At 34.8% G+C, this 26,364-nt stretch overlaps 1 protein-coding gene across 5 annotated transcripts in view; it reads left to right on the forward strand.

Moving 5' to 3' along the window:
* The window catches only part of CSMD3 (CUB and Sushi multiple domains 3), a 1,255,873-nt gene that overhangs the window by 853,554 nt on the left and 375,955 nt on the right, over positions 1-26,364 (forward strand). For all 5 annotated transcript variants that reach the window (XM_047727675.1, XM_047727671.1, XM_047727673.1 and 2 more), the window contains 3 exons: positions 7,826-7,942; positions 14,845-15,060; positions 16,925-17,113. In XM_047727675.1, coding sequence (XP_047583631.1) covers positions 7,826-7,942; positions 14,845-15,060; positions 16,925-17,113 — 522 coding nt within the window. The remainder of the gene's footprint in view (positions 1-7,825; positions 7,943-14,844; positions 15,061-16,924; positions 17,114-26,364) is intronic.

Consider the following 26,364-nt stretch of genomic DNA (forward strand, 5'->3'; position numbering starts at 1 on the left):
TAATAGCATTCTTGTGATTGTAAGTGACAGAATCCCAGCTGTAACTGGTTTTAAAAAATAAAAGAGGAATTTGTTGTTTATTCAAATCTTAGAAAAGGCAGGGGTGGTGTACTTCTCATTGCTAATTATAACATGAATTCAAACGTTTTAAAGGCTCTATCCATTTTCTACCTAGGCTTTTCTCTGTGTCTTGATATAATTCTCTTAATTGCAGCCAGGCTGGTTCTCCACCAGGCAGTGGAGAATACACTCGTAGGAACATACGGACTTATAGTCTCATATTTCCAGGTTCAGATAAGAATTAGAGTTCTTCCATGTTCCAAGTAGAAAAATCACAGGAAACTTTTCTGATTAGTCCATACCTGAACCAGTTAGTGTAGTAAAGGAGACTAGCCCATTACAATTATCCTTGTCCAGGTCATATGTCCATCCATTTCTATGTTGAGACTAAAGATAGTGTTGGTGTATAGCTGTTTAGTTAATGGATATTCTGTGCTACTTGGAATATGTGACTGAAAGATGATATATTATCCTTTTTGCTACCAGTTCTGTCAGATGGAAGGAGTACTTTGAATTCAGTTCTCTTTTCTGTATACTTAGGTTTCTGAGTATTTAAATTCATCTTGTTTCACTATTGACCAAGGAAGCTTGAACCTCAAGTCAGAAATGGTTCAGTTAGATTCTGTACTATTTAGTAAATTTGATCTATCTATCTATCTTTTTTTTTTTTTTTGCACTTTAAAAAAATTATTTATTTTGAGAGAGAGAAAGAGAGTGTGTGCATGCAAGCAGGGAGAGGGGCAAAGAGAGAGAGAAAGAGAGAGAGAGAGAGAAGGAAACTTAAGCAGACTCCACGCTGAGCTTGGAGTTCAGTGCAGGCTCAGTCTCATGACCCATGAGATCATGACCTGAGCTGAAACCAAGAGTCCCACCCTTAACCTACTAAGCCACACAGGCACCCCTGATACCCTATCTTTTGTGACAGAGTAACACTTCTCATACCACTTATGCTTTTCCTTATAGTATTTTCCACTCCCTAATACCTTTATATATTTACTGTTCACTTTTCTACCAGGATGTCAGTTCTATATGGCAGGAACTTTGTTAAGTTTACTATTATGTCCTCAGTGCCAAGAGCAGATCCTGTCACACAGCTGGTACTCAATAAATTTGTATTGAATGAAAGAATAAATGAAATGTACTTCCCAGTCTTTTGGGAATACTTATTATATTTTTATTTTACATATATAGTTTCTTGTCCTTTGTCTTCATTCATCTTTTTATTCCCCTCACACTAGAAAGTCCTCCACCTCAACCTCACCTGAATCAAAATCTTAGTCAATTTTTAAAAGTTGTTGACTCATTATGCTTTCCCTGGATAAAGCATCTGGGGCAAAATCTCTACTTTTCTTTTTTTTTCCTTTTTAAAAATTTATGTATTTGACAGAGAGAGAGAGAGAGATCACAAGTGGGCAGAGCAGGAGGCAGAGAGAGAGAGGGAAGCAGGCTCCCTGTTGAGCAGAGAGCCCAGTGCGGGGCTCAATATGAGGACCCGGGATCATGACCTGAGCTGAAGGCAGAGGCTTTAACCCACTGAGCCACCCAGGCGCCCAAAATCTCTACTTTTCTTAGACCCTGTAGCTCTTTGCTTGTTATAGCATCTTTTGCTAACTTATAACCACCTTTTTATTCACTAAATCAATATTCATTAATTTTACTATAGAGGCACTAAAGAAATATTATTGAACATGAAAAAGCACTATTTCTATTCTCCTTGAACTAGTGGAGTAGATAATAGTTATACTCATTTTCTTATTTTCCTTATTATATTCTTGAGGTCAAGAACCACATGATCTTCTTGTTCCTTTAACATATATTTTTTAAAAGACCTCTTCTGACCCATCAGAGATTTTCTTAAAACACACATTGGGGCACCTGGGTAGCTCAGTCAGTTAAGTGTCTGCCTTCAGTTCAGGTCATGATTCCAGGGTCCTGGGATCGAGCCCCACATAGGGCTTCCTGCTGATCCTGCTTCTCCCTCTCCCTCTGCCTGCTACTTCCCCTACTTGAGCTCCCTCTCTTTCTTTCTGCCAAATAAATTAATAAAATCTTAAAAAAAAAAAAACCAAAAGAGTAGTATATAGGTCAAAAATCACAGCCAATTGATGTTGTCTGTGTACTGAAGATGTAATTGTGGTTGTCATCAGTATTAGGGGTAAATTTGAGGTCATATGCTGGATATGACTCAACCTTTTAGGAACTAAGCATTGTTAATTAAGATAGCTACCCTAGTTGATAGATAGTTGGGTGGGCCATATAGTCTGAAATGCCCAAGATAAGCACGTTTTCACCTTTTGTCTTGGCACTCCAATTTCACCCTAAAATTATCCCATTTTGTTTGATAAACAGTATAGCCATTTTATGGGAGGTAGGGAGAATTGAACTAATGAGATTACACAACTAGCTCAGAATCACTCAAGTCATTAGAGGCAGAACCCAAAGTTGAACTGGATGTATTTAAACTCATAATTTCCCTATTTCGCCTATCTTTTTAAAATATTTGAGTCTATAGGCTAACTTAGTGAAAGAGTACATAGATTGATGTTTAGGATACAAGAGTTCAAAATAAGCAAGGATGCATGGAACTTAAGGGTTTCTCCTATGGGTTTACAGTTCAAATTGGGGAGACCTAGAAATAGAAGAAAACAAATTTGAGATTAAAAACAAACAAACAAAAAAATCTTAATGGGATTTGTAGTAGATGGCTATTTCTGTGCTCCATTGCAGTACTCAAAATATTTTGATGGATATTGGGTTAGAAATTGCCTCTTGTTGTAGAGAGTTGAGCACTTGCCAGGTGTGTATTACTATAAATAGCAAAGTAAAATTTTGCTATTGTTTGCTAAAATTTTGCTATTCGTAAAATTTATAGGTCTGGACAATAACATTCAAGGGTTTGGCTTTTGAGAAGACTTTACTATTTTAAAACTTTAATTGATATTTATCATGTGACAAGGTAGTGATCATATGTGGCAAAAATCCAAGAAGGGGGAAAAAAAAGAAAGACACTTAGTAGTCGAGATCATTGTATATCTAGCTAATTGCCCTCAACTCGTATTTAGGACTGTCATTGTAACTTTGCTGTGCTACTGGTCTCTGTCATTTTATATGTTTTCTTTGCCAGCTATTTGTTCTAAAAGAAAGTTACTGGGTATCTCATGTACATTTCATCACTCCTTAATTTTTCTTTAGTGTTTTACTTAATACAAAATTGATAAGAACATATAAACCTATTATATCTATTACAAAAATGTTTGCATCCCTAAAGACATATGGCATCCATTAGGAAGGTTGTTGGCATAAACTGAAATTTCTTCAGAAGAGGTGACATACAAAAAAGACAGGAGATACATGGCATCCTTTTTAGATACTCTCATTCTAATGAAGTTTACTGTATAAATGACCACATATTCTGTTGAACCGAGTGAAAAAAAGTATTTTCAGAAAAATTTTCTGAATAGTCTGTATACCACTGTATCTTTTACAATATATTTGAGTTCCATTTTCTATCTTAAAGTAAAAAACAAATTCACATATAAAATTTACCTTCTTTTGTTCATCTTAATATTTTAGTCTTCTCATAACTGATTCTAATAGGCTGATTTCCTCTTATACTTTCTAAGCATTCCAATAGGAAGGAACTTTTGAGGGAAGCAAACATCGTCAGATTGGTAGAATATTCAGTAATAAATTAACCACTTATAAAATTAATCCAACTCCAGCCTGCATTAGCATTTATCAGTATGCATTATATCAATGCACATGTAAGTAATTTCTTGTGATTGTTCAAAAAGCCAGTGATATAAAGCAAACACAATTCCAAATATTTGCAATGTAAAATAATCTTATTTAGAAAGATGAAGGATTTCATTAGGTTGATGAAAATGATGCGGTGGCTGCTGATGATGGAAGACTGGTTCAATTACAGACAAAGCCATTGATAAATGAGAATTCATAAGATATAAATCAATTAAAGACAAGAATACTGACACATTTAGGTGTTAGGTGCTTAAAAAGAGAATGATTCAGGGGCGCCTGGGCGGCTCAGTGGGTTAAAGCCTCTGCCTTCGGCTCAGGTCATGATCCCAGTGTCATGGGATCGAGCCCTGCATCGGGCTCTCTGCTCAGCGGGGAGCCTGCTTCCTCCTCTCTCTCTCTCTGCCTGCCTCTCCGCCTGCTGTGATCTCTGTCTGTCAAATAAATAAATAAAATCTTTAAAAAAAAAAGAGAGAATGATTCAAATATGAAAAGATTAAATGAATCTCTGAGAAAATGAATGACACATTTGAATTTTTTTTTTAAGATTTTATTTATTTTGAGAGAAAGGGACAGAATGAGCATGCTCGTGCAAATGGGGAGGGGCAGGTGGGTATGGAAAGATGCAGAGGTAGAAGGAGAGAGAGAATCTCTGGAAGACTCCAAGTCTGACACAGGGGTAGGGACTGGATCTTGTGACCCTGAGATCATGACCTCAGCCTAAATCAAAAGTTGGATGCCCAACCAACTGACCCATCCAGACACCCCATATCCTTTAATAATTTTCATATAGATTGATCATTTGAGGGGGAATGCTACAAAGTAAACATAAGTGAAGGACATCATAGTATAGTGTGCTATAATTTTTGGGTAGAAATTGTGAAAAAAATTAACACTTGATTTAAGAGTCAGTTTAAGATCACAGACTCTGGAACTAGACTGCTAGAGTTCCCTCTGTATTTGTCTTCTCGTCTATAAACTGTGATTAATTATAGTACTTTTCTCACTGGGTTGTTATGGAGGTTAATTGAGTTAATAAAAATAAAACTATTCATTGTCATGCTGTAAGTTCAATATGAGTCATTGTTATGCTTTTGCTAAGAACTAGTGAGTAGTTGCAATTTTTATTAAGATATAAAACACACATATTTTCCTATTTTTAGTTTCATCTTCCAAATAAAAAAAAAAAGACAAGAATCACACTCTTTCCCTATAATTTACTATGAAACTCTATCTTTAAGTCAGTTCCTTTCAAGACCTTTATCTACTACTATTATTCTCAAATAACAAAAACCTCCACTGTGTCATAAAAATGCACTCTATATTTATCATCTGCTTATAATCAAAGTAACAACATAAATGGTCATTAATAGTATAATAGTTATTGACCATTCTTCCTAAATATTTTAATGTGTTCGTAGTTACCTAACTTTATTCATGTATCTGCAAAATGTCCCTTTAACATCCCACCTTTGACTCAGATGTGATAGGTATAGTTGGCAGACGGAAAATTCTCAAGAAATTCTCCAAGTACAGAAGGGAAATTTGACAGAGTAGCTTTATTCAAAAGAATGCCCTTGGGTAGGGGCACATGGGTGGTTCAGTCAGTTAAGCATCTGTCTTCGGCTCAGGTTATAATCCCAGGGTCCTGGGTTTGAGGCCCATGTCAGGCTCCCTGCTCAGCAATGAGTCTGCTTCTCTCTCTCCCTCTGCCTACTGCTGTCCCTGCTTGTACTCTCTCTTTCTCTGTCAAATAAATAAATAAAATCTTAAAAAAAAAAAGAATGCTGAAATGTCCACAATAGCCAAACTATGGAAAAAGCCTATGTCCATCAACAGATGAAAGAAGATGTGATATATATATGTCTGTGTGTGTGTATATATACACACACATATGTGTATATATATATATATATACATATATATATATATATATATATACCATTTTTTGAAGAGACTGTCTTTTTTCCACCGTATGTTTTTTCCTGCTTTGTTGAAGATTAGTTGACCGTAGAGTTGAGAGTCCATATCTGAGCTCTCTACTCTGTTCCACTGATCTATGTGTCTGTTTTTGTGCCAGTACCATGCAGTCTTGGTGATCACAGCTTTGTAGTAAAGCTTGAAATCAGGCAACATGATGCCCCCAGGTTTGTTTTTCTTTTTCAACATTTCCTTGGCAATTCCAGGTCTCTTCTGGTTCCATACAAATTTTAGAATTGTTTGTTCCAGCTCTTTGAAAAATACCAGTGAGATTTTGATCGTGATGGCACTGAAAGTGTAGATTGCTCCAGGCAGTATAGACAAAAGCAAAAATGAACTTTTGGGACTTCATCAAGATAAAAGGTTTCTGCACAGCAAAGGAAACAGTCTACAAAACAAAGAGGCAACCCACAGAATGGGAGAAGGTATTCACAAATGACACTATAGACAAAGGGCTAATATCCAGGATTTATAAAGAACTCCTCAAACTCAGCACACACAGAACAGATAATCACATCAAAAAATGGGCAGAAGACATGAACAGATACTTCTCCAAAGAAGACATACAAATGGCTAACAGACACATGAAAAAATGTTCATCATCATTAGCCATCAGGGAGATTAAAATCAAAACCCCATTGAGATGGGGTTATACCAGTTAGAATGGCCAAAATTAACAAGACAGTAAAAAACGTGTGTTGGAGAGGATGTGGAGAAAGGGGAACCCTCTTACACTGTTGGTGGGAATGCAAGTTGGTGTAGCCACTTTGGAAAACAGTGTGGAGAATCCTTAAAAAAATTAAAAATAGAGCTACCCAAGACCCAGCAATTGCACTACTGACTATTTACTCCAAAGATACAGATGTATCTTTGGGCCATCTGTACCCCAATGTTCATAGCAGCAATGGCCACAGTCACCAAACTGTGGAAACAACCAAGATGCCCTTCAACGGACGAATGGATAAAGAAGATATGGTCCATATGTACAATGGAGTATTATGCCTCCATCAGAAAGGATGAATACCCAACTTTTGTATCAACATAGAAGGGACTGAAGGAAATTATGCTGAGTGAAATAAGTCAAGCAGAGTCAATTATCATATGGTTTCACTTTCTTGTGGAGCATAAGGAATAACACAGAGGACACTGGTAGATGGGAGAAGAGAAGTGAGTTGGGGGAAATCGGAGGGGGAAACAAACCATGAGAGACTGTGGACTCTGAAAAACAAACTGAGGGTTTTGGAGGGGAGTGGGGTGGGGGTTTGGGTGAGCCTGGTGGTGGGTATTAAGGAAAGCACGTGTTGCATGGAGCACTAGGTGTGGTACATAAACAATGAATTTTGGAACACACACACAAAAAAATTAAATTAAATTAAAAAAAATAATTAGGGCACTTGGGTGGCTCAGCAGGTTAAGCCTCTGCCTTCGGCTCAGGTCATGGTCTCAGGGTCCTGGGATTGAGCCCTGCATCGGGCTCTTTGCTCAGCAAGGAGCCTGCTTCCCCCTCTCTCTGCCTGCCTCTCTGCCTACTTGTGATCTCTCTCTCTGTCAAATAAATAAATAAAATCTTAAAAAAAAAAGAATTATATGTGGAATGACACATACCCCTTTAGGAATCTAAATGAAATGATTTTGTATAATTAACAATTCATTTTCTTAAAGCTTAATAAAAGAGGAGCTACTAAACAATTAATTACTCATGTTTAATTTATGACCAATTTATGCAAATGTTACTTATAATTAGAAATGTATAAGATAAGTATGTACTTCAAATTCAAATGTGGGAAGATGAACTGTGTTATCCTGCAGCTAATTCTCAGAGGCTGTTACATACCTATTTCTTCTCTAGGGCTGCAGTGGATGAAACCACTTCCTAGTATTGGAGGAGGTCTGTTACAAACTCCTATTATTACCAAGAAGTAACTTAAGCAAAGAAAATCAGATTCATTCTATTTCAAGAGAGGAGAGATTTGTTCAGCCGCTGCCTCTCTAACTATGATCATATGACTGTACTTCTTTGTATTTTCAGCTTTATGTGGAGGAGATGTTCGAGGGCCTAGTGGAACAATCTTATCACCTGGTTACCCGGAATTTTATCCAAATTCTCTGAATTGTACATGGACTGTTGATGTAACTCATGGAAAAGGTAATTTGCCTCATGCAATGATAATTGGATTATCCTCTGAATTTTCATTGCATCTATTTTTTATTTCATTGTCCTTTACAATGTCATTTTGCATGAGCAAAAACAGATCAGTACTAAAATACGCTAACACAAAATCCAGTCTTAGTAACAGCAGGAGAGGATTATATTTACTTTTCCATAGTATTATAATATGCTTATGTTTTTTAACAGAAGGGTAATGCAAGAGATATTTGTTTTCCTTTGATGTATTAAAGTAACGTTGTGTGGAATTTTCATATCAACAAAATCTCAAACAGGATGGCTTTTTGTCTCCGGTATTAATGTTAAGAGGTTGATTTCAAAAGTTCATAGAAGAATAGGAAGAGGATTTGAAGTGCCGAGCCAATTATAAAGCACACATAACATATTTATATACATTGCTTTTAACGTGTTTGTGATTATTAATTATAATTATATTCTTCATATGAATGTATACCATCCAAAAATACTCATGTCTTGGTTTTCTATCAGAAGTGCAGATATATCTCACGTAATTGACTGAGAGTATAAACTTACACTGTGCATGGGGTAGATGTTAATAAATGTCTTTTAAACAACTAAATGAAAGGGCCTGTAGAACTAAATACGGTTCATTCATGTGATACAACCAAACTAATAAATGAGCAATAGAAGTGATTAAGGCAGCACCTTAGCGGGAAAATGGTCATCCCAACATATCAAAACAAAAATGGATTAAAATTATTTACCTAAAAATCTCTATGTGCTAATCTTTTAAAAAGAGTGAATTTAAGGGGCACCTGGGTGGCTCAGTGAGTTAAGCCTCTGCCTTCAGTTCAGGTCATGATCTCAGTGTCCTGGGATCAAGCCCTGCATTGAGCTTTCTGCTCAGCAGGGAGCCTGCTTCCCCCTCTCTCTGCCTGCCTCCGCCAATGTGTGATCCCTCTTTCCCTCTCTCTCTGTAAAATAAATAAATAAAATATTAAAAAAAGGTTAAAAATTTTTTTAAAAGAGTGAATTTATTCATTTTGAAAACTTTTGAGAAGTAGTTTTTCTTTTAGCTTTGCTGTTAAATCGTTCCTGTCACTTTTTACTATCCTATCGTACTTACTGATTTTACTATAGAAAATGTTTTAAAAGATCCTAGCAAGGAAAAGATGCTATTGCAATTTTTAAAATTAAAGCTTATGTTTAATACACCTGAAGTCACTGCATTCCTGCAAATGAAGTTTATTAAAATTATACATCATTTTATTGAGGGTGAGGATTATATTGGAGTTATTATTATAATGGAATTAAATATTGTCAAGAAAAAAATGTTAAAATGGATATTCTGGTATTGAACAGAAGGAATGAAGTAGAAGACTTTAAACTGTGGTTTTTCTTCTTCTCCATAATATAAGACTTCTTTGCTGGAAGTTAACCAGAGCAACTTATTATTCCAGTGTGCAGTGTATTAATGGAGTTTAAAATAAGCTTTCTCGTATTATACAATAAAATGGAGGGCTACACACTGCTTGCTATGTAAATAGAGGTTTAATTAACACTTAAGATTTTGCGTCTTCACAGGTTGCAAGTGTTAATTAAATCTGTATTTACATGGCAAGAAATGCAGATTTAGATGCTTTTCTTTAAGAGCCAACAAAATTTGTTGGAAGTACAACTGTTCCAAAGTACAACCAAAGTTATGTGAAAGATAATCTCTTAAAGTTGGGAGAAATTGTCAAGGGAATACAGTCCAACCTCACCCAGCACACCAGTTTCTTTCTATAGTGTTCCAGAAATATAATAAACTGGCCTGATATTGATACTTGTGTTGACGGCAAACTTATTCCTTGGGAAAACGTGCTCCATTTTTATATGATTGTAATTGTTTGAAAATTATTCTGCAACTATTATCCCTGTTCTGCCCTCTGGAGTTAGACTAAACAAACAAACAAAAACAACCTAATTCTTTCTCCACTATAACTCTGCAATGTACCAAGTCACTACTCTGTGTTCATCATGCCTTTCATGTCTGCTACCTCCAGTCCCTTATCCCTGGTTTTTGTCCCAAACAGATCACCTCAGTTCCATCAGTTCGTTATTCTAAGATATTTCCATTCTAACCACCTTTCTCTGGATGCATTCCAGTGTACTGATATCCAGGGATATCAATAGCCTTCGGGAGCGTATTTTCCCAGCACAAAACACAGTATGGCATTATTTAACTGCACAAAGTATTTCTATTAGTGAAGCCTGTGCATATTAACTTCTTTTGCCATCGTGTCATAGCACTAATTTAAAAACAGTAAGCCCAAATCCTGCAATTCTGTATTTATGCTGTTGATTTTTTTTCTATCTTCAGTGCAAGACTTTTTTTTTTTTTTTGAGAGTTGATGTTATCAAGAACCAGTAGACCTTTCCAATGCCTTGTGAAGTAGTGTAGGTGTTACTTGCATTTTATAGACAAGAATCTGAAGTCACTAGAGGTTATTAATTTATACTCGAAGTCACAGTACCTGTGAAGATTGGACAAAGAACTTGAATTTACATCCTATGACTACACACCAAGCACTCTTTTTCTGAAACCACATTTCCTCCCTACCTATATCTACATATTTCATTGTCAGGTATGTGTCTTCGTAATGACTCTCCATTATCCTGCTTTTTACTTCTTTGTTTGCTGTTTATTTTGCTTACATCTCTGCTAATTACCTACCTCTGAATTGACACTTTAACCTTTATCCTGATTCAATAGCCATAGAACAGTTCATGTTTTTATATTTAAACCCTTTTATATTTTCTCATATTAATTTTTATCTTTAGTTTTTGTGAGATCATTTTGAAATGATTTACATTTCACTTATATTTACATATACAGACAGAATTTATTTCTTTTTTTTTTTAAGATTTTATCTATTTATTTGACAGAGATCACAACTAAGCAGACAGGCACAGAGAGAGAGGAGGAAGCAGGCTCCCTGCTGAGCAGAGAGCCCGATGGGGGGCTTGATCCCAGGACCCTGAGATCATGACCTGAGCTGAAGGCAGAGGCTTTAACCCACTGAGCCACCCAGGCACCCCAACAAACAGAATTTTCTTAAATAAGCATGATCGCTAAGACTTTATGGGTATATAAAAAATCTTAATAGAACAAATCTAAATATTTAAGTATTTAAGATCTAAGAAACTTCAAATAAACCATCAGTAACCTCTTCACCCCTTAACCTTAAATCAGGGTGTTTGAATGCATACAGTTGTTTCAAATTCTATTAACTATAGGATCATCCTGCCTATATCCCTCCTTGTTTATGATGATACCAGAAGAGATTTTCCTTAAACACATTGCAGAAATCATGATGTTAATCATATGTTTGAGTCTTCTAGATATCTGGGTGGAGGGGACTACATTAAAAATAGAACAAAAGGCCTTGGGCTTTTAAAGGTGGAATTGTCCTTAAATAAAGCATAGTCTAGTCCAATCCTATAAATTTAAAGATCAGAAAAAAGACTCACAAGTCTCCGTGTCATAGTTGATCACAACTGAAACCTAGGATATTTTTTAATTTAAGCCCAAGTCTTTTCACATATATCTGGAAAAATAATTGCCTTCATAGGGCTTCCTGAATGATTGTTTTTATGAGAAGATACTGTGATGTTGAAACCACTGACTTTTTCTCACTATTCCTCAAATACCCACTGCCCTGTTAAGACTGTGTGTCCTTACCCATATGCCCCTTCTTCCTGAAATGTCTATTCTGGAGCTGCTTCTCCACAAAATTCTGCTCTGTTTTGAAGCTCATTTCCGGCAGAAGCCTCTGCTGACTCCTTTAACAAGTGGGTTACTTCTATTTCTATGCTTCTGTGTACTGTCTTGTCTGTATATCCTGTATATATTGCCTGGTATACTGACTTAATCACTTTCAGAGTGCTTAGCAGAATGTTTGAACTGTTGGTTTAGGTGTGCTTTCCCTAAGATAGAATAGGAATTATTTACAGTCTTCTAAATCTTTACATTCATAGTGCCTAGAGTTTAGTAGGTTCTTAGTATTATTTCCTTACTTAAATTCATTGACCTTTAGCAGAATTTTGAAGATCTCACACTGTTGTGAAGTAGAGAAAACAGATTTTATTGTTTAAACCATAATCTGATAAACAGAAGTTTGCTTTTGTAAAGTAGCTGGCTAGGACTGAGTAACATGGAAAAAAAAAATCACCAGGCATGTTGGACAATAACAATAGCTAACAGCTGCTGAGGGCTTCTTCTGTGCAAAGCACTGGGCCAAGTCATCCCCCCCATATATCATCTCATTTAAACTTAACAGTCACCCCTAGAACCTCATTTTACAAATGAAGAAAGTAAGGCTTGGAAAGGCAGTGTTATATTCAACAGTGGTCTTCTTTAGCACCATGATCTAACAGAATTTTTAATTTCCCCACATATTAATTCAATGTATATCAGAATAAATACATTTTTCTAAAAATATATGAAATATATGCAGAACAACATTTTTCTTATCTGTTTCCATCTATTCTCTTATCCTCTACTTTTTGTTTGCTTTATTATATAATGAAAATCAAATTGACTTACCTGAATTTCTACTTTTATGTTGCTTTGTAAACGTAGATAGCAGTTAATCTAGATGACAGAGCATCTTCTCTTTGCCATATCTATACCCCATTCTTATTTGCATCTGGCTAGTGTCAATTACCACTTTTATACTGAAGAACATTTGAAAGGCTGACTCAATTTCTGGACTCCTTCAGAAGGGCTCTTATATTCCTGCTCATTGTGGAGAAGAAAAAAAAAAAACTCACATTTTGAAAAAGAGTCTGAAAAATAGTACTTTTGTACATTTCTAATCTTTCCCAAGTCCAAATCACTGGTCCATTATTGCAGTAATAATCTTTTCTTATGATTGCCTATGTTTTCAGTGTATTTGTTTGGTTTCATTTTATGTCTTCTGTTTGCTTCCTTCTTAAAAAAACAATGCCGATTTGAAAGATTTCAATGAATAATGTTAAAGAATGTTCCTTATTATGCTCTGGGCTTTCTTATTTATTTAATAAATATTTTAATGATTTTTTTTGTTAAGTTAAAAAAAAAGTACCTCAAGGGAAAGATGAATGTGATAGTCTGTATATAGACTATATTTCACTTGTCTACAGTATGAGGGGTGTATGTGCATATGTGTGTGTGTGTGTGTGTGTGTGTGTGTGTAATTGTTAGTCTTTAACATCTGTACTAGACGACATCATTAAAAACTTATATGAAATGGGGCACCTGGGTAGCTCAGTCAGTTAAAAGTCTGCCTTATTCTCATGTCATGATCCTGAGTTTGTGGGCACCTGGTTTTGAGCCCCATGTCGGGCTCTCCACTCAATGGAGAGTCTACTTCTCCCTCTGACTCTCCCCTCTCTTTCGCTCTCTCTCGCTCACAGACTCTCTCTCTCAAATAAATAAATAAAATCTTAAAAACAAAACAAAACAAAAAACACCTCATGGGAGACCACAATGCAGTGCCACACCAAACTCACCAGAATGGAACAAATGAAAAAAAATTTAAAAAAAATTTAAAAAATTTAACAAAGATATAAACCAACTAGATTTTGCAATGGAAATGTAAACTGGCACAGCCACTTTGTAAAGCACTATCTATTTAAAACAAATGTTAATGACCTATAATCAGTCATGACCCAGTAATTCCACTCCAAGATATTCCCCAACAGAAATATATAGTCTTCAGGGTGCCTGGGTGGCTCAGTGGGTTAAATCTCTGCCTTTAGCTCAGGTTATGATCCCCGGGTCCTGGGATCGAGCCCCACATCAGGCTCTCTGCTCAGCGAGGAGCCTACTTCCCCCTCTCTCTCTGCCTGCCTCTCTGCCTACTTGTGATCTCTGTCAAATAAATAAATACAATCTTAAAAAACAAAAAAGAAATATAGAGTCTTCAAAAGACATACTTGAATACTCACAGCACCGTCTATATTCATGCTAAAACATAAAGTACCTGAGTGATCATCTAATGTTGAACAGATACATGAATGTGGTGTATTCACAAAATGAAATGCTATACTATGTATCACTGAAAATAAACAACTGACAACCACACACAAAAACAGAGATTGATCTCACATACCTAATTCTGGGTAAAATTCAGACCATACAGAGCACATGTTATATGATTCCATTTTTTAAACTACAAAACATTTACGTAAGGTAGAAAAATTAACCTGTGCTACTAGAATTTGAGCAAGTGGTTACCTTTGGCTTAGTGAAAGATAAAAAAGTTTCAAAAAAGAGGCTCTGCTCTCTGTAATGTTTATCTATTGATTCAGATTCTGTTTGCAAAGATGTTTTCTTTGTGAAATTTCAGCAATCTGAACAATTATATGCACAATTTTCAATATAGACCCAGGTTGAAGTGTCTGAAAAATAATCATTACGTTTATTTAAAAGTCCATCCCTATTCCTGCTTTATATTTCTCTTCTAGAATTAAGCATTTTTGAAAGTTGGTTGTTATATTACTAAGCAATGTTTTTGTATTTGAGGAGATTGCAGAAGGAAATGAAAAAAGCATGTCAAATGTTTGCCAGAAAGCTGCACCGTTATTATAAATAGAGTATATGAATTTTCCTTGAAATTTTCAGAAAACTCAGGTGACATCTTTTAAGGCATTGATTTTTAATTTTATTTCCAACCCATTTCCACAATATGACTCGCTATGTGACTTCTACGGAAGTCAGAGGGGAAAAAATAGAAAAGATTTTATTAGATGGCACATTTGGAATATTTTATAGAAGTGCTTTTCATTTCCAGAGAATTTAATTACAAGGAGAGTCCTGGTTTTAGTTACTTTGGTAACTTTCTGTATTTTACAGATACACTTTGTGAGTCTAATTTTTTTCTTTTTCTTAATAGGTGTGCAGTTCAACTTTCACACCTTCCATTTGGAAGATCATCACGACTATTTACTGATCACTGAAAATGGTAGTTTTACCCAACCTCTGGCACGACTTACAGGTTCTGAACTTCCTTCAACAATCAATGCTGGTCTCTATGGAAATTTCAGAGCTCAACTGCGCTTCATTTCTGATTTTTCAATATCATATGAAGGATTCAATATTACATTCTCTGGTAAGAAAATAAATTTTAAAAAGCTTTAGTTTAAAAAAAAGCCAATTTTTTATTTTTTTAAGATTTTATTTATTTGTCAGAGAGAGGGGTGGAGAGTGAGAGCCAGCGCTGGTGCAGGCACGTGCACAAACAGGGCGAGGAGCAGAGAAAGAAGCAGGCTCCTTACTCAGCTCTTCGATGTGGGACTCGATCCCAGGAACTTGGGATCATGACCTGAGCCAAAGGCAGATGCTCAGGCAACCGAGCCACCCAGGCATCCCAGAAAAGGTCAGTTTTTAAAGTATGACAAAACAGAGAAAGAAAAATAACAGAAAAGATGAAAAAAAAATACCTGTTATCCAAAATAAATACCTGTTAACCAATTTTAAGGAAAGTTTGAAATACCTTGGAGACTGTCTATAGTAGTACATTAAAGGGAAGCTTTAAACAAAAGCAAAAAATAAACAAATTTGTTAAAAACCTACTCTAAGTAACAGAGGGCAAAACTAGTTAAAATGCTTACTGAACTTAAAATGGAAATTCAAAGCTGTATTTTAAAGTTTTAATTAAACTCAAATGAATGTGACCTAGTGAAATTCTAACTTTATGTGTATTGGAAAAAGCATAGTTTTTACAGGCCAAGATTAAGGTAAACTTAATTTAGTAATTTGGAAATAGATGATCTGGAAAAATTAATGTGGTTATTCCTCTATTCTAGAATAACTTCATCTAGACACAACATTATAATTTGGATTCCAGGGGAAAAAACATTTATACAACCAAAGTGAATAAAAAGTTTTTGTGTCAGAGTTCTGGTTTCTAGATGAATGTAATAGGCAAGTAGTTATTTCTTAATACAGAAACAATAAGTAAATCTTATGTCCACTTGCTAACATTAAAATTATGTTATAATTATATGTATTTATTTCCGTATAACATATATATATATACATATATGTATAAAATCATACAAAAGCTACCGTTGTTTTCAGTTCTTACTCTAGTATTCCCATGGAAATACTTGTCTTCTAAAAAATGAGTAGCATATAAGCATAATCAGTTTTAACCTAGAATGTTAAAAGTATATCCAAATAAATTTTTTAAACAATAAAATAATAGCTCATCCAAATGGAACAATCCCTTTGTCCTCCATTGCAATTACAAGGTAAGCGCATGCTCTGAGAATAGTTTTACCTAAGCTACTTCTTCTTAGGATGGCATGTAAATTATAATATTGTTGTTTAATCAGCTGTACTCTCTTACACCCTGAAGGGTGTTTCAATGTTCATTTTCATAGTGTTCATTCATTGCTTGGGGAAATTTTCTTGTATAAATCTATCATGTAACAATTTTCAGTGTGTGGGCACTTCAGTCTTACATAAGCCATTCTTTGAAGTCGTGAGTTTTTCAGAATATGGATTAATTGAACTCCTTTTAGATGAGGGGTATAAGAGCCTTTGTCATTTAGATTAAAACCATTAAGTAAAATGCATTTCTAAAGTGCAAATGATTTCATCTGCGATGTTATTTGTGTTTGAAAATATGCATCTCTTATGCTATTATTATAAGTCAAAATTGGTGAAATGGAAATGTTTCTAAAGCAGAAGAAAGAATATGAGATAAATAGCTACATTTTCAATTTATCACTCAGAAGGTGACATTTTCTCATCTACATTGAATTTCATATGTAAAAGTACTCATTAAGCTACTCCATCTTTCACAAAAGAAGAAAAGTATCTGTGTCATTAGTATGTTCCCATAATTATAAATATCGTCAACTTTTAAATGTCTAAGCCCAATAGCATCCAGTTTGCAAACAATAGCAAAATGCCCTTCAAAGTGAATATTATCATTTTCTTTGTCCTCTTCTCCATGTCATTTACAGAATATAACCTCGAACCTTGTGAAGACCCTGGAATTCCTCAATATGGTAACCGAATTGGGTTCAACTTTGGGGTTGGTGACACTCTGACCTTCTCGTGCTCATCAGGTTATCGACTAGAAGGGACGTCAGAGATCATCTGTCTTGGTGGTGGCCGACGAGTGTGGAGTGCACCTCTGCCAAGGTGTGTGGGTACGTGGTCAGCTGCTTTCATTTGCTTGTATGTGTAGTCACTGTCCATGGAGTTGCATGGTTATACACCCCTTGTTCTTTTATAATCTGTTGAATTTCTTCATTTATTTCACGTTAGTTATTTCAATTTTTTTTTCTACTTGGCAATATGGTGTACCCCAATTAACTTTTCAACTGCTCCATTTAAGCAACCATGCTTCTAAATTTCTTTTCAGATGATGGGAATAAGAAATATATATATATATATATATATATATATATATATATATATGAGATAGATGATAGCTAGATAGATAGATAATCATATTTCAGAGCTTGCAGAAAGTTATATTCTTATATTCTGTTGGTAGATGATTTCCCATGACTTATGATTGAAGTTTTAGGAATATTTTATAATTTAGGATTCACATTTATGAAAGATGACTATGAAAGAAAATGTATCAAATAAATGATGGGTAATTTAAAGGCTATCAAGGCATGTATTGACTCAAAATGTGTAATCAATAAAAATGGTTCTATTATGATAGATGAATTAAGGTGGTAATCCATTTTATGATGTGAACTAAGGAATAGCAATAATTAAAGTGTTGCAAGTTTGGAACCACCCACCCAGCCTTTGGAAAAGAGTGTTTTAGCTGATAAAAAGAAAAAAAAATTCTGTAGAAAAATGAAGGACTTTTGATTAGGACTTAAGTCATTTCCTATTCAAAGTAGGAAATAAGGAGGCAAAAATTTCTTCAGGTCGTTAGCCATTCAGTGGTTGTCAGTACTTGTTTTTATGACAGAACAAGATACAAATGGTCATTTTATAATTATTTCATAAAGGTGTTAAAACTCTCAAAAGCATTTAATTTGAATTTACTTTAATTGTAAATGTAATTATAGGTCACAAATCTGTGTAAGTTTAATATGCTGCAAAATCAGGCAAATTGTTAGAGATTTGATCTGTGGTTCAAGACCTTGTCTTTTCTATGGAGGCAAAATGCCCTGTAGATGAAAATGAGAATGAGCAGGATGCCCTCTGTGACTTATTCAATATATTATCCAGTATATAAAATGTGGGTATTCCTGTGGATCCCCAAATCAAGTAAAAAAATATGATCTTTCAGGTTAATGTGGGTCTGAAGGATTTTATAGTGATGAGATTGTTTTCACAGCCTCTGTGGGTTATATAATGGACAGGATGATATATAACAGATGAAATTTCTTTTTAAAATCCTAGGCTTTTATAGAAATAGCACAAGCAACCACAGAGGCTTGAAGTTGGGAGGTGATGAGCAATCACACTCTCAGAGCATCTTTTTCAGGAAGCTATATAGAACACAATTTTTCTGGGATTTTTGTTTTGTTTTGTTTGTATTTTTTCTTTCTTTGTATAGCCCAATTTTGAATTTCTCTCTTTCCCTGAATTGCCCCCATTTGCGTTTTTGCTTGATGTACATATTTTCAAAGCCCAGTTAATGAGAACCTTGGGAGTGGTTCAAGGGAGGCCTTTTGAGTGTTTGGGTTTAGATGGGGGCCGCTTGTTATTGCGTTAATTTGTTTTTCTAAACTTTACTTTTCTCATCTGTAAAATGGCTACAGTAGTAGTACCTACTTCATTGTTATGAGTTAGTTATGAGGATTAAGCTAATTAGCCATGCCCTTCAGACCTAATATAATCCCTGGAATATAGGAAGAATTCAGAATTTAGATGTTATTGAAACTCATAATGAGTAGAATCTGGTATCTATCCAGCCTATCAATCTAGTTTATAAAAATAATTATAGTAGGGAATGAATTCTATTTTATAAAACACTAGCACTGATGAGGATCTACTAGTTCTCCCATGTATAGTTATCTCATTTAATCCTTACTCTAATCCTCTTGTTATTTTACCCCCCACAACCACCATTTTTCATCAGAAGAATCTGAGCCTTAGAGATTTTAAATAACTTGCCCAAGATCATGAAGGTTATAAGTGGCATAACCATGATTTGTATGAGGTTTTTCATATTCTAAAACACAGCTTTTCCTCATTAGATGGTTTTTATCTCAGGTCTAAGGGAAGGTGAATCTCGAAGGATAATATTTTCTCTCAAAGTACCAAATACATACAAGGCAGTTACATGGATTAAGAAATTGTTTGCATGTAGATTTTTAAGGTTTAGTTCTTAAATAAATTTTAATAGATTTATGAAAAATCTGACTGAAAAAAAAAGCCTCTCGTTTTTCTTTTTTTTTTTTTCATCAAAGTATTTCTTTCAGACTAGGTTTATTTGTACCTAAATCTTTAATGAGAAGGATGAAATAAAATCACCCTATGGGCAAATTTAGAAAGCAAATTATTGCCACGGGAATATTTTCCCCATTTTCAAATTAGCTGTGCTTGCTTTCAAGTTTATTGAAATTTACAATTAAGGCTCTTGACTTTAATAAATTCTACTGTAGGTATACATTTAAGTGACCAGATTCGGAGAAATATTCTTTCAAATATAATGACTCTTAACCTCTCCAGTTTCCTTTAAACTTTTCTTCCCTACTCTGCCTATGCTTTAAAACAAATGTGTTCCTTTTGTATTTCTGGTTCCATGTATGCATATGTATATATTTATTTTGTTATCTTTTCAAAGTTCACAATCTTTAGTCATATAAAATGCAAATTATTTGTAAGCATTCTTATGAACAGACCCAATTTTAGCAATACTAGTTTATTTGGACAGTTTTAATTTCTTTTTAGATTTTTTTGTACTTTTCACTTTATGTATCTCTCATGACAATTCTCTAGTCCATACTTGCTTAAAAACCATCATTTAGCCCTTAGCATTACCAACTTTGTAGAAAGCTTATGTTACACACAGTGGCCAAATTATCAGTAGATTGTATTCCAAAAGTTTACTTCTGTTTCAGTTTTTTGGAAACTAGCTGGTCTTTCCCTGGCACAAGGTTGCAAACGATGGATACATTCCCAGAACAAGCCATAGATGAGGTTTTAAATTTTGTGTCAAGTGTAAAGCTAATACTAACATTTACCAAAATAAGTTTTGTATACATAGGTTCTTACATAGGTTATATAAGAATGTGTCTGATTCTTTGGACAATAAGGCAACTGATATCAAAACTAATTATAGAAACTTTTTGTTTATATATGTTTAATTTTGACTCTCTTTAGTATATAAATTGGTTGGTGTCTTTCACTTTCTGTTGGTAGAATTTGGTGAAAACTATCTTAATTCTGGATGCTAATTAGACAAGAAATAAATAACATTTTCATTGAAACAATTTTTCAGAGTAACTTCTACATTTATGTTTGAAGGTAATATTTTAACAAACTATTAAAATACTATAACAGCAGAATATAGTCTTCACAATCTAGAAAGTATTGTATCATGTAGAGTCTTATTCCAAAAATCCATCAACACTGTGAAAGTAGATTTAGCATAACTGTTTTATCAGTGAAGTGACACTGTCTATAAAAAACACAAACTTAGGAGCAGAGCCATGACTGTCACAATGTTCTGAGTCCCAGGCTTGTTCTCCATTCAGAATAGCACACTGCTGTCTTTGACTGGAGGTTTCAATAATGTTGGGAGGAAATCTGGTCTTCATTATAGTTGATACATGGCTTCAGAGAACTCCTTATGTTGTCCTCTATTTTAATCAGAGGAAACTTCTTTGACCACTACCCATTTATCAGTGATTACTTAAGTGCAGGGAAATTTGTCAAGCAAGAGAAGAATCTTGATAGAAACTCAGAGCATAAATCTCAGAAGCAGGGATTTTTCTCCCTAAGAGGTGGCCTCCATTGCAGGCACATAGTTAATGCTTACACTCCAGCCTTTCTTAAGCCGACCTTTGCGAAGTTGTTCAGATCTCTTTCCCACCAAGTCTTCTCCAACTTAAAATATTGATTATCATATTTATGGTGCAAGATAACTTATCGCTCCTAAGCAAAGAAAGACATGTAAATCACCTTAATGCACTGCTCAACACAAGACACTTGCTCAACAAACCTTGGTCTCTTTCTCATACATGCAGTTCTCTCCTTGAACATACATGCAGTTATCTTAAGGACTATGACAGCTAAGAGATGTGAGGATTGGTTTTTACCAACCGGCAGAAGAGGAAAGAGAAGAGATGGAGATGAAAAAGTGTAATGTGTTATCAGTAGCTAAGTATTTATACATATAATCTTATTTCCTACTTAATGATCAAGATGAAAGTTTTCTCTTAAAAACAAACATGTACCTATAACTACATTTTACATTTTGGAAGAGATAAAAATAATCAGCAGATAAAATGATATTTCAGTGAAGATATTCTATGTTTAAGTGATTATCCTGGAGAGCTGTGTTTCTATGGAAATGGATAATCTGGTCATCTTTTTAAATGGCCAAAAGCAAAACAAAACAAAACAAACAAATATATATCTATATATATCTATATATCTATCTATACACACACACACACACACACACATATATATAAATTGATTACCTTGAAAATAAGAAACACTGCTCTGTTTTTGGCCAAGAAGTGAGTACCTGATTTTCTTTACTGAAGTTTACATTACAAAAAACATTGGTATTCCCATTGTCATCTTTCTAAATTAAGAAAAAACTTGTATATCTGTATTCAGCCTCCAAATATACCAGAAATCATGCCAGGTCATGTTGCAAATAAACAAGGAGCTAATGAAAGAACATACTGTTTTGGAAAGTAGATTAGCAAGTTCAGTGTTCGTAATGACTTGTCTTTAGGCAGGAGTCCACACATTTTAGGAAGCCCACAGATTTTGAAGTCGATCTAAAAACATTAATTCATTCATCCTCGTAGTCCCCCATTTAACACATCTATTTCTGTTTCTAATTTTACATGTCATTGATTTTTTTATCCAACCTTGGACAAGTAACAACATCTATCTTTAATCATAAGTCAAATGAGAAAAATGATAACTCTGTATTATACTTCACATTTTTCTCACTTTTATGACTTTTTAGATGATATATGCTGATTGTTATTTAGTTTAAAGATTAATGTTAACAATAAGGGAAAGAGGGGGCAGCATATACAGAACCTCTGTACTATCACTGTAACAATTCTGTAAATCTAGAACAATCTTAACATTAAAAAATATAAAAAATCAAAAAAATAAAAGAGTAAAATGCATTTGAAGAGGTAATTTATCTTTGAGCAAATTCTGTATATTTCATGTCAATCTCCAAGCTTCTATGCTAAAATTATATATATCAAAGATCATTACCAAGTTAGTCAGGATTGTAGATATATAATCATGTAGAAAGCAAATTAGTTAAGAGAACTGCGTTGCTCTCCAGATGCTACAATTAATTTTCTGTACTTCTCTATTCTAGAAAGAATGGTGCCAATATGTGTTCTACTCAACCCAAATATTTCTTGTAAAGATAACAGAAAATATTAGATAGAAAAGTGCTCTAATAAATTATATACACAAATGTATATTTATATTTTTCTTGTATAATTATGACTGGGTGCATTGATTTGATTTGACAGTGTAAAAATCCATAATACTAACTTATACCTGCTCATGCTTTATAGTTTGTTTTTGTTGGTTGGTTTTTGAGTTTTTTGCTTGTGACCTTACAAAGTAAGCCAAGATGGTATTATTGCTGTTTAATAGCTAAGAAAATGCTGCTTGGAAAGATTGTAAGTAATGAGTGGAAGATTATGCCAGAAACCAAGTCTTGAATTTTTAGACCAGTGCTGTGATATTCCAGGTGGAATTTCTTTCTTTATTATTTTATTTACTGATGCACTAGTTTAGACTCTGACCTTTTTTTTTTTCCCTTTTTTTTCCCTTTTTTTTTTTTTTTTTTTAATAGAACAGACTGGGGGTGAGCAAACTTTCTTCTATAAAGTCCAGGCAGTAAGTATTTTGGGATTTATAGATTGTGGTCCCAACTACTAAACTGCCATTGTATCCTAAAAGCAACAATAGGTATGAGTGAACAGGTGTGTCTGTGTTCCAGTAGAACTTTATTTACAAAAGAAGGTAACAAGCTCAATGTGGCCCTAGGGCCATAGTTTGCTAACCTTTGCAACAGACTAATCGAGCCTAGTCAACTTACATAACCCCTTTGCATTTGGGAATTTACTAGTCATTCACCTCAAAGGAAAGAAACAAAAAATCTTTACCTATTCTATAGTTTTTAAAATATTGGGCTCTGTTTATTAAAGTAGCACATAACTTATTTCTAAGAGAAAAAATTTCTCATGTTTTTACAGAAAGAGTATCAGGATGGTGTGTGTGTGTGAACACTGATGTAATTTCTGGATAACATAAGACCATCTCCAAAACCTTCCAGATACCCAGATCTCTTCTGTGTACCAAGTCTGCATTCCCAGCTGTACACTGGACCTCTCCATATGGATGTCCTCCCACAGGCACATCGACTTCACATGCCAAACAGAACTCATTATCTCCTCAGCCAAATCAGCTCTTCCTTCTGCACTCTTTATTTCAGTTATGGAATCATTCTCAGCCAACCATCCAAGCTAGAAATTGTGTCATCTTTCACCACCCCCTCTCTTTCTCTCTATCCATTTTGAAATAGTCACAAAGACCTACCACCTAAAGCTATTGCTCAGATTTACCACCATTTCTGTTTTCACTACCTTTATGTTTGCCCTGCTCTCATTGGTCCTCATACAGATTAGCATAATAGCATAATGATAATAATGTGTGCTAGGCAGTGTGCTGAACTATATATATTTTCTCCTTTCGCAAATTCCTTTTAAAAATCATTTGAGTTTTATTTTCCCATTTTATAAAGTAGCTAGATTAATTGCCTAACTTGATAAAGACCTTAAAATCAGCTCTTTCTGATTCCAGTTCTCATGCCTTCACAATTACATGTGTGATTACACTGTATTATCTTCTTTCTTCTAGATGGATTTTCTGTTTCCAAATTTCATCTAATGTTCTTCAGTAACAATGCTAGTTATAGTTGTTTTTTACTGATGAATAACATATTATTACAAATTTAGCAGCTTAAAACAACACACTTGCTTTCTTATGGCTTCTGTGGATGGGGAGTCTTGGCACAGCTGAATTGGTCCTCTTCTTAAGGTCTCAAAAGCTGCATTCATGGTGTTGACTGAGTTCTCACCTGAGGTTCAAGACCCTTTTTCAAATGCACAAGGTTACTGGATGTAAACATTTCATTGCAGATGTCAAACTGAAAGTTTTAGTTCTTTGCTCAGTTTCTATAGGCTATCTATAGTTCCTTGCCATGTCAACAAGGACAGTTCCTCCAGTGAGTCCTAGCAAGATTAAGTTTTACATAATGAAATATAGCCACAGGAGTAATGAGAAGCAAGTTCCTACTTAACTCAAGGGAAGGAACTGAACTAAAGCACACACAATGCCAAAAGATGGGTATAAAGGGAGGCTTACTGTAAAGTCTGTTGACACCAGTTATCCTTAGAAACACCACACCATGTCTGTTCCCTGCTTAAATCACTAACTAGTTTCCTATCACCTATCGGATGAAATTGAAATGCCTTAAGTCCTTTCTTAGGTTGGCCTTAGTGTCTCCTGTACTCATCCCCTGTATGCATTCTAGAATACAGCAACACAATGCTACATGCCATTACCAAAGATAACAAGCACTTTCTACACTTTAAGATGTTAAGAACCTGTTAAGGTTCTAACACATTCAAATCACCAATCTTTCACTTGTATTGGCACAAGGAAATAATTTATTTCTAAGAAGGTAAGTACAAAGGTATAATGAAAAAACACTGAAAGTGTTCTATAGTAGCTGGAGAGGCTTTGCATTTTAATCTGTTGAACTTCCATTCTTATCATCCTACCATAAATCAAGACATCATTATCTATCATCACTTACCTGAATCATTGTAACATCCCGAGCAGACTCTAATCTCCATTCTTGTCCCCCTTCCCCAAGCCAAACATTAGATTCAGAATGAACTTCCTATGATACAAAATTGATGATGTCATTCTCTTACTTAAAATTCTTCCATTGTTCTCCATTCTCCTTAAAATAGATTCTGAATATTACCCTCGTCCCCCTACCCTCATTGGCCTAACCAGTTTATTCTTCAGATACACTTTATCTCTCCATCCTGATATGAAACCTTCCTGACCTTCAAAGTGTGTGTTACATGCCCTCACTACAGGTTTCAGGAGCTTTTCTTGCATTTTCCCTTTCTAGATTTCATAATGTTGTATTGAATTACTTTTTTAATCTACAGAGTGTTTAGCACATAGAAAGCTTTCAGTAAATTTGTTGAGTTGATAAAGAAATGAATATATAATAGCCAAAGCTCCTTTTTTTTTTTTTTTACATTTTCAACTTTAATTTATATGAAAAAAGTACTACTTCAGAGGTACTGTATTTGGCCTAACACAAATAACAGACTATAACTCCTATTTCAGCCCGGGCCATCACACTGGTTTTTAGTCTATAAATCATTTGCTATGCAGGTATTAACACATAACCCCTCAAGTTTAATAAGTAAATCAACCATTCAACCAACAATAAGGGTACCTGAAAAGACTACTAAGGGGAGTCTTATAAGTATGATAGAAACAAACAAAAAATTCAAAAAATTGAAAATGGGAGGAAATGTTGAATCTTGTATGTGTATATGAAATAAATAATTCCTCAATATGTGGTGAAATTCAGAGTTCAAGAAAGGAAGGAGCTGACAATTTTTTTTTCCAGCAAAATGGAAAGGCAGAAAAAAATGTGCCTGATAGAGGGTGCCTGGGTGGCTCAGTGGGTTAAGCCGCTGCCTTCGGCTCAGGTCATGATCTCAGAGTCCTGGGATTGAGTCCCGCATCGGGCTCTCTGCTCAGCAGGGAGCCTGCTTCCTCCTGTCTCTCTGCCTGCCTCTCTGCCTGCTTGTGATCTCTCTCTGTCAAATAAATAAATAAAATTTTTAAAAAATGTGCCTGATAGAAATTAAGCATCTACAAGGATGAAAAGAACCAATGCACATGTCCTCTTTAACAGAACTGCATAGAGGACTGTGAACTTAAAACTTTTCTGATTCTTTTGGGATTTGTAAACATACAGTTTCACAGAGAGCCTTTTATAATCCAACTGGCCTGTTAGTAGATAGGTGTCTGACCTTACTTGATTATATTGTAGTTGGCAAGTGACTACATACCGTTTCATCTGATGACTCTGAGCCCCTTGAAGATGGAGGCTGTCTTAGTTGTCTTTGGCCCTTATGTGTGTCTACCATAAACTCGGGCATATCAC

The sequence above is a fragment of the Lutra lutra genome, chromosome 4 (genome assembly GCF_902655055.1).
Source record: "Lutra lutra chromosome 4, mLutLut1.2, whole genome shotgun sequence".
NCBI lineage: Eukaryota > Metazoa > Chordata > Mammalia > Carnivora > Mustelidae > Lutra > Lutra lutra.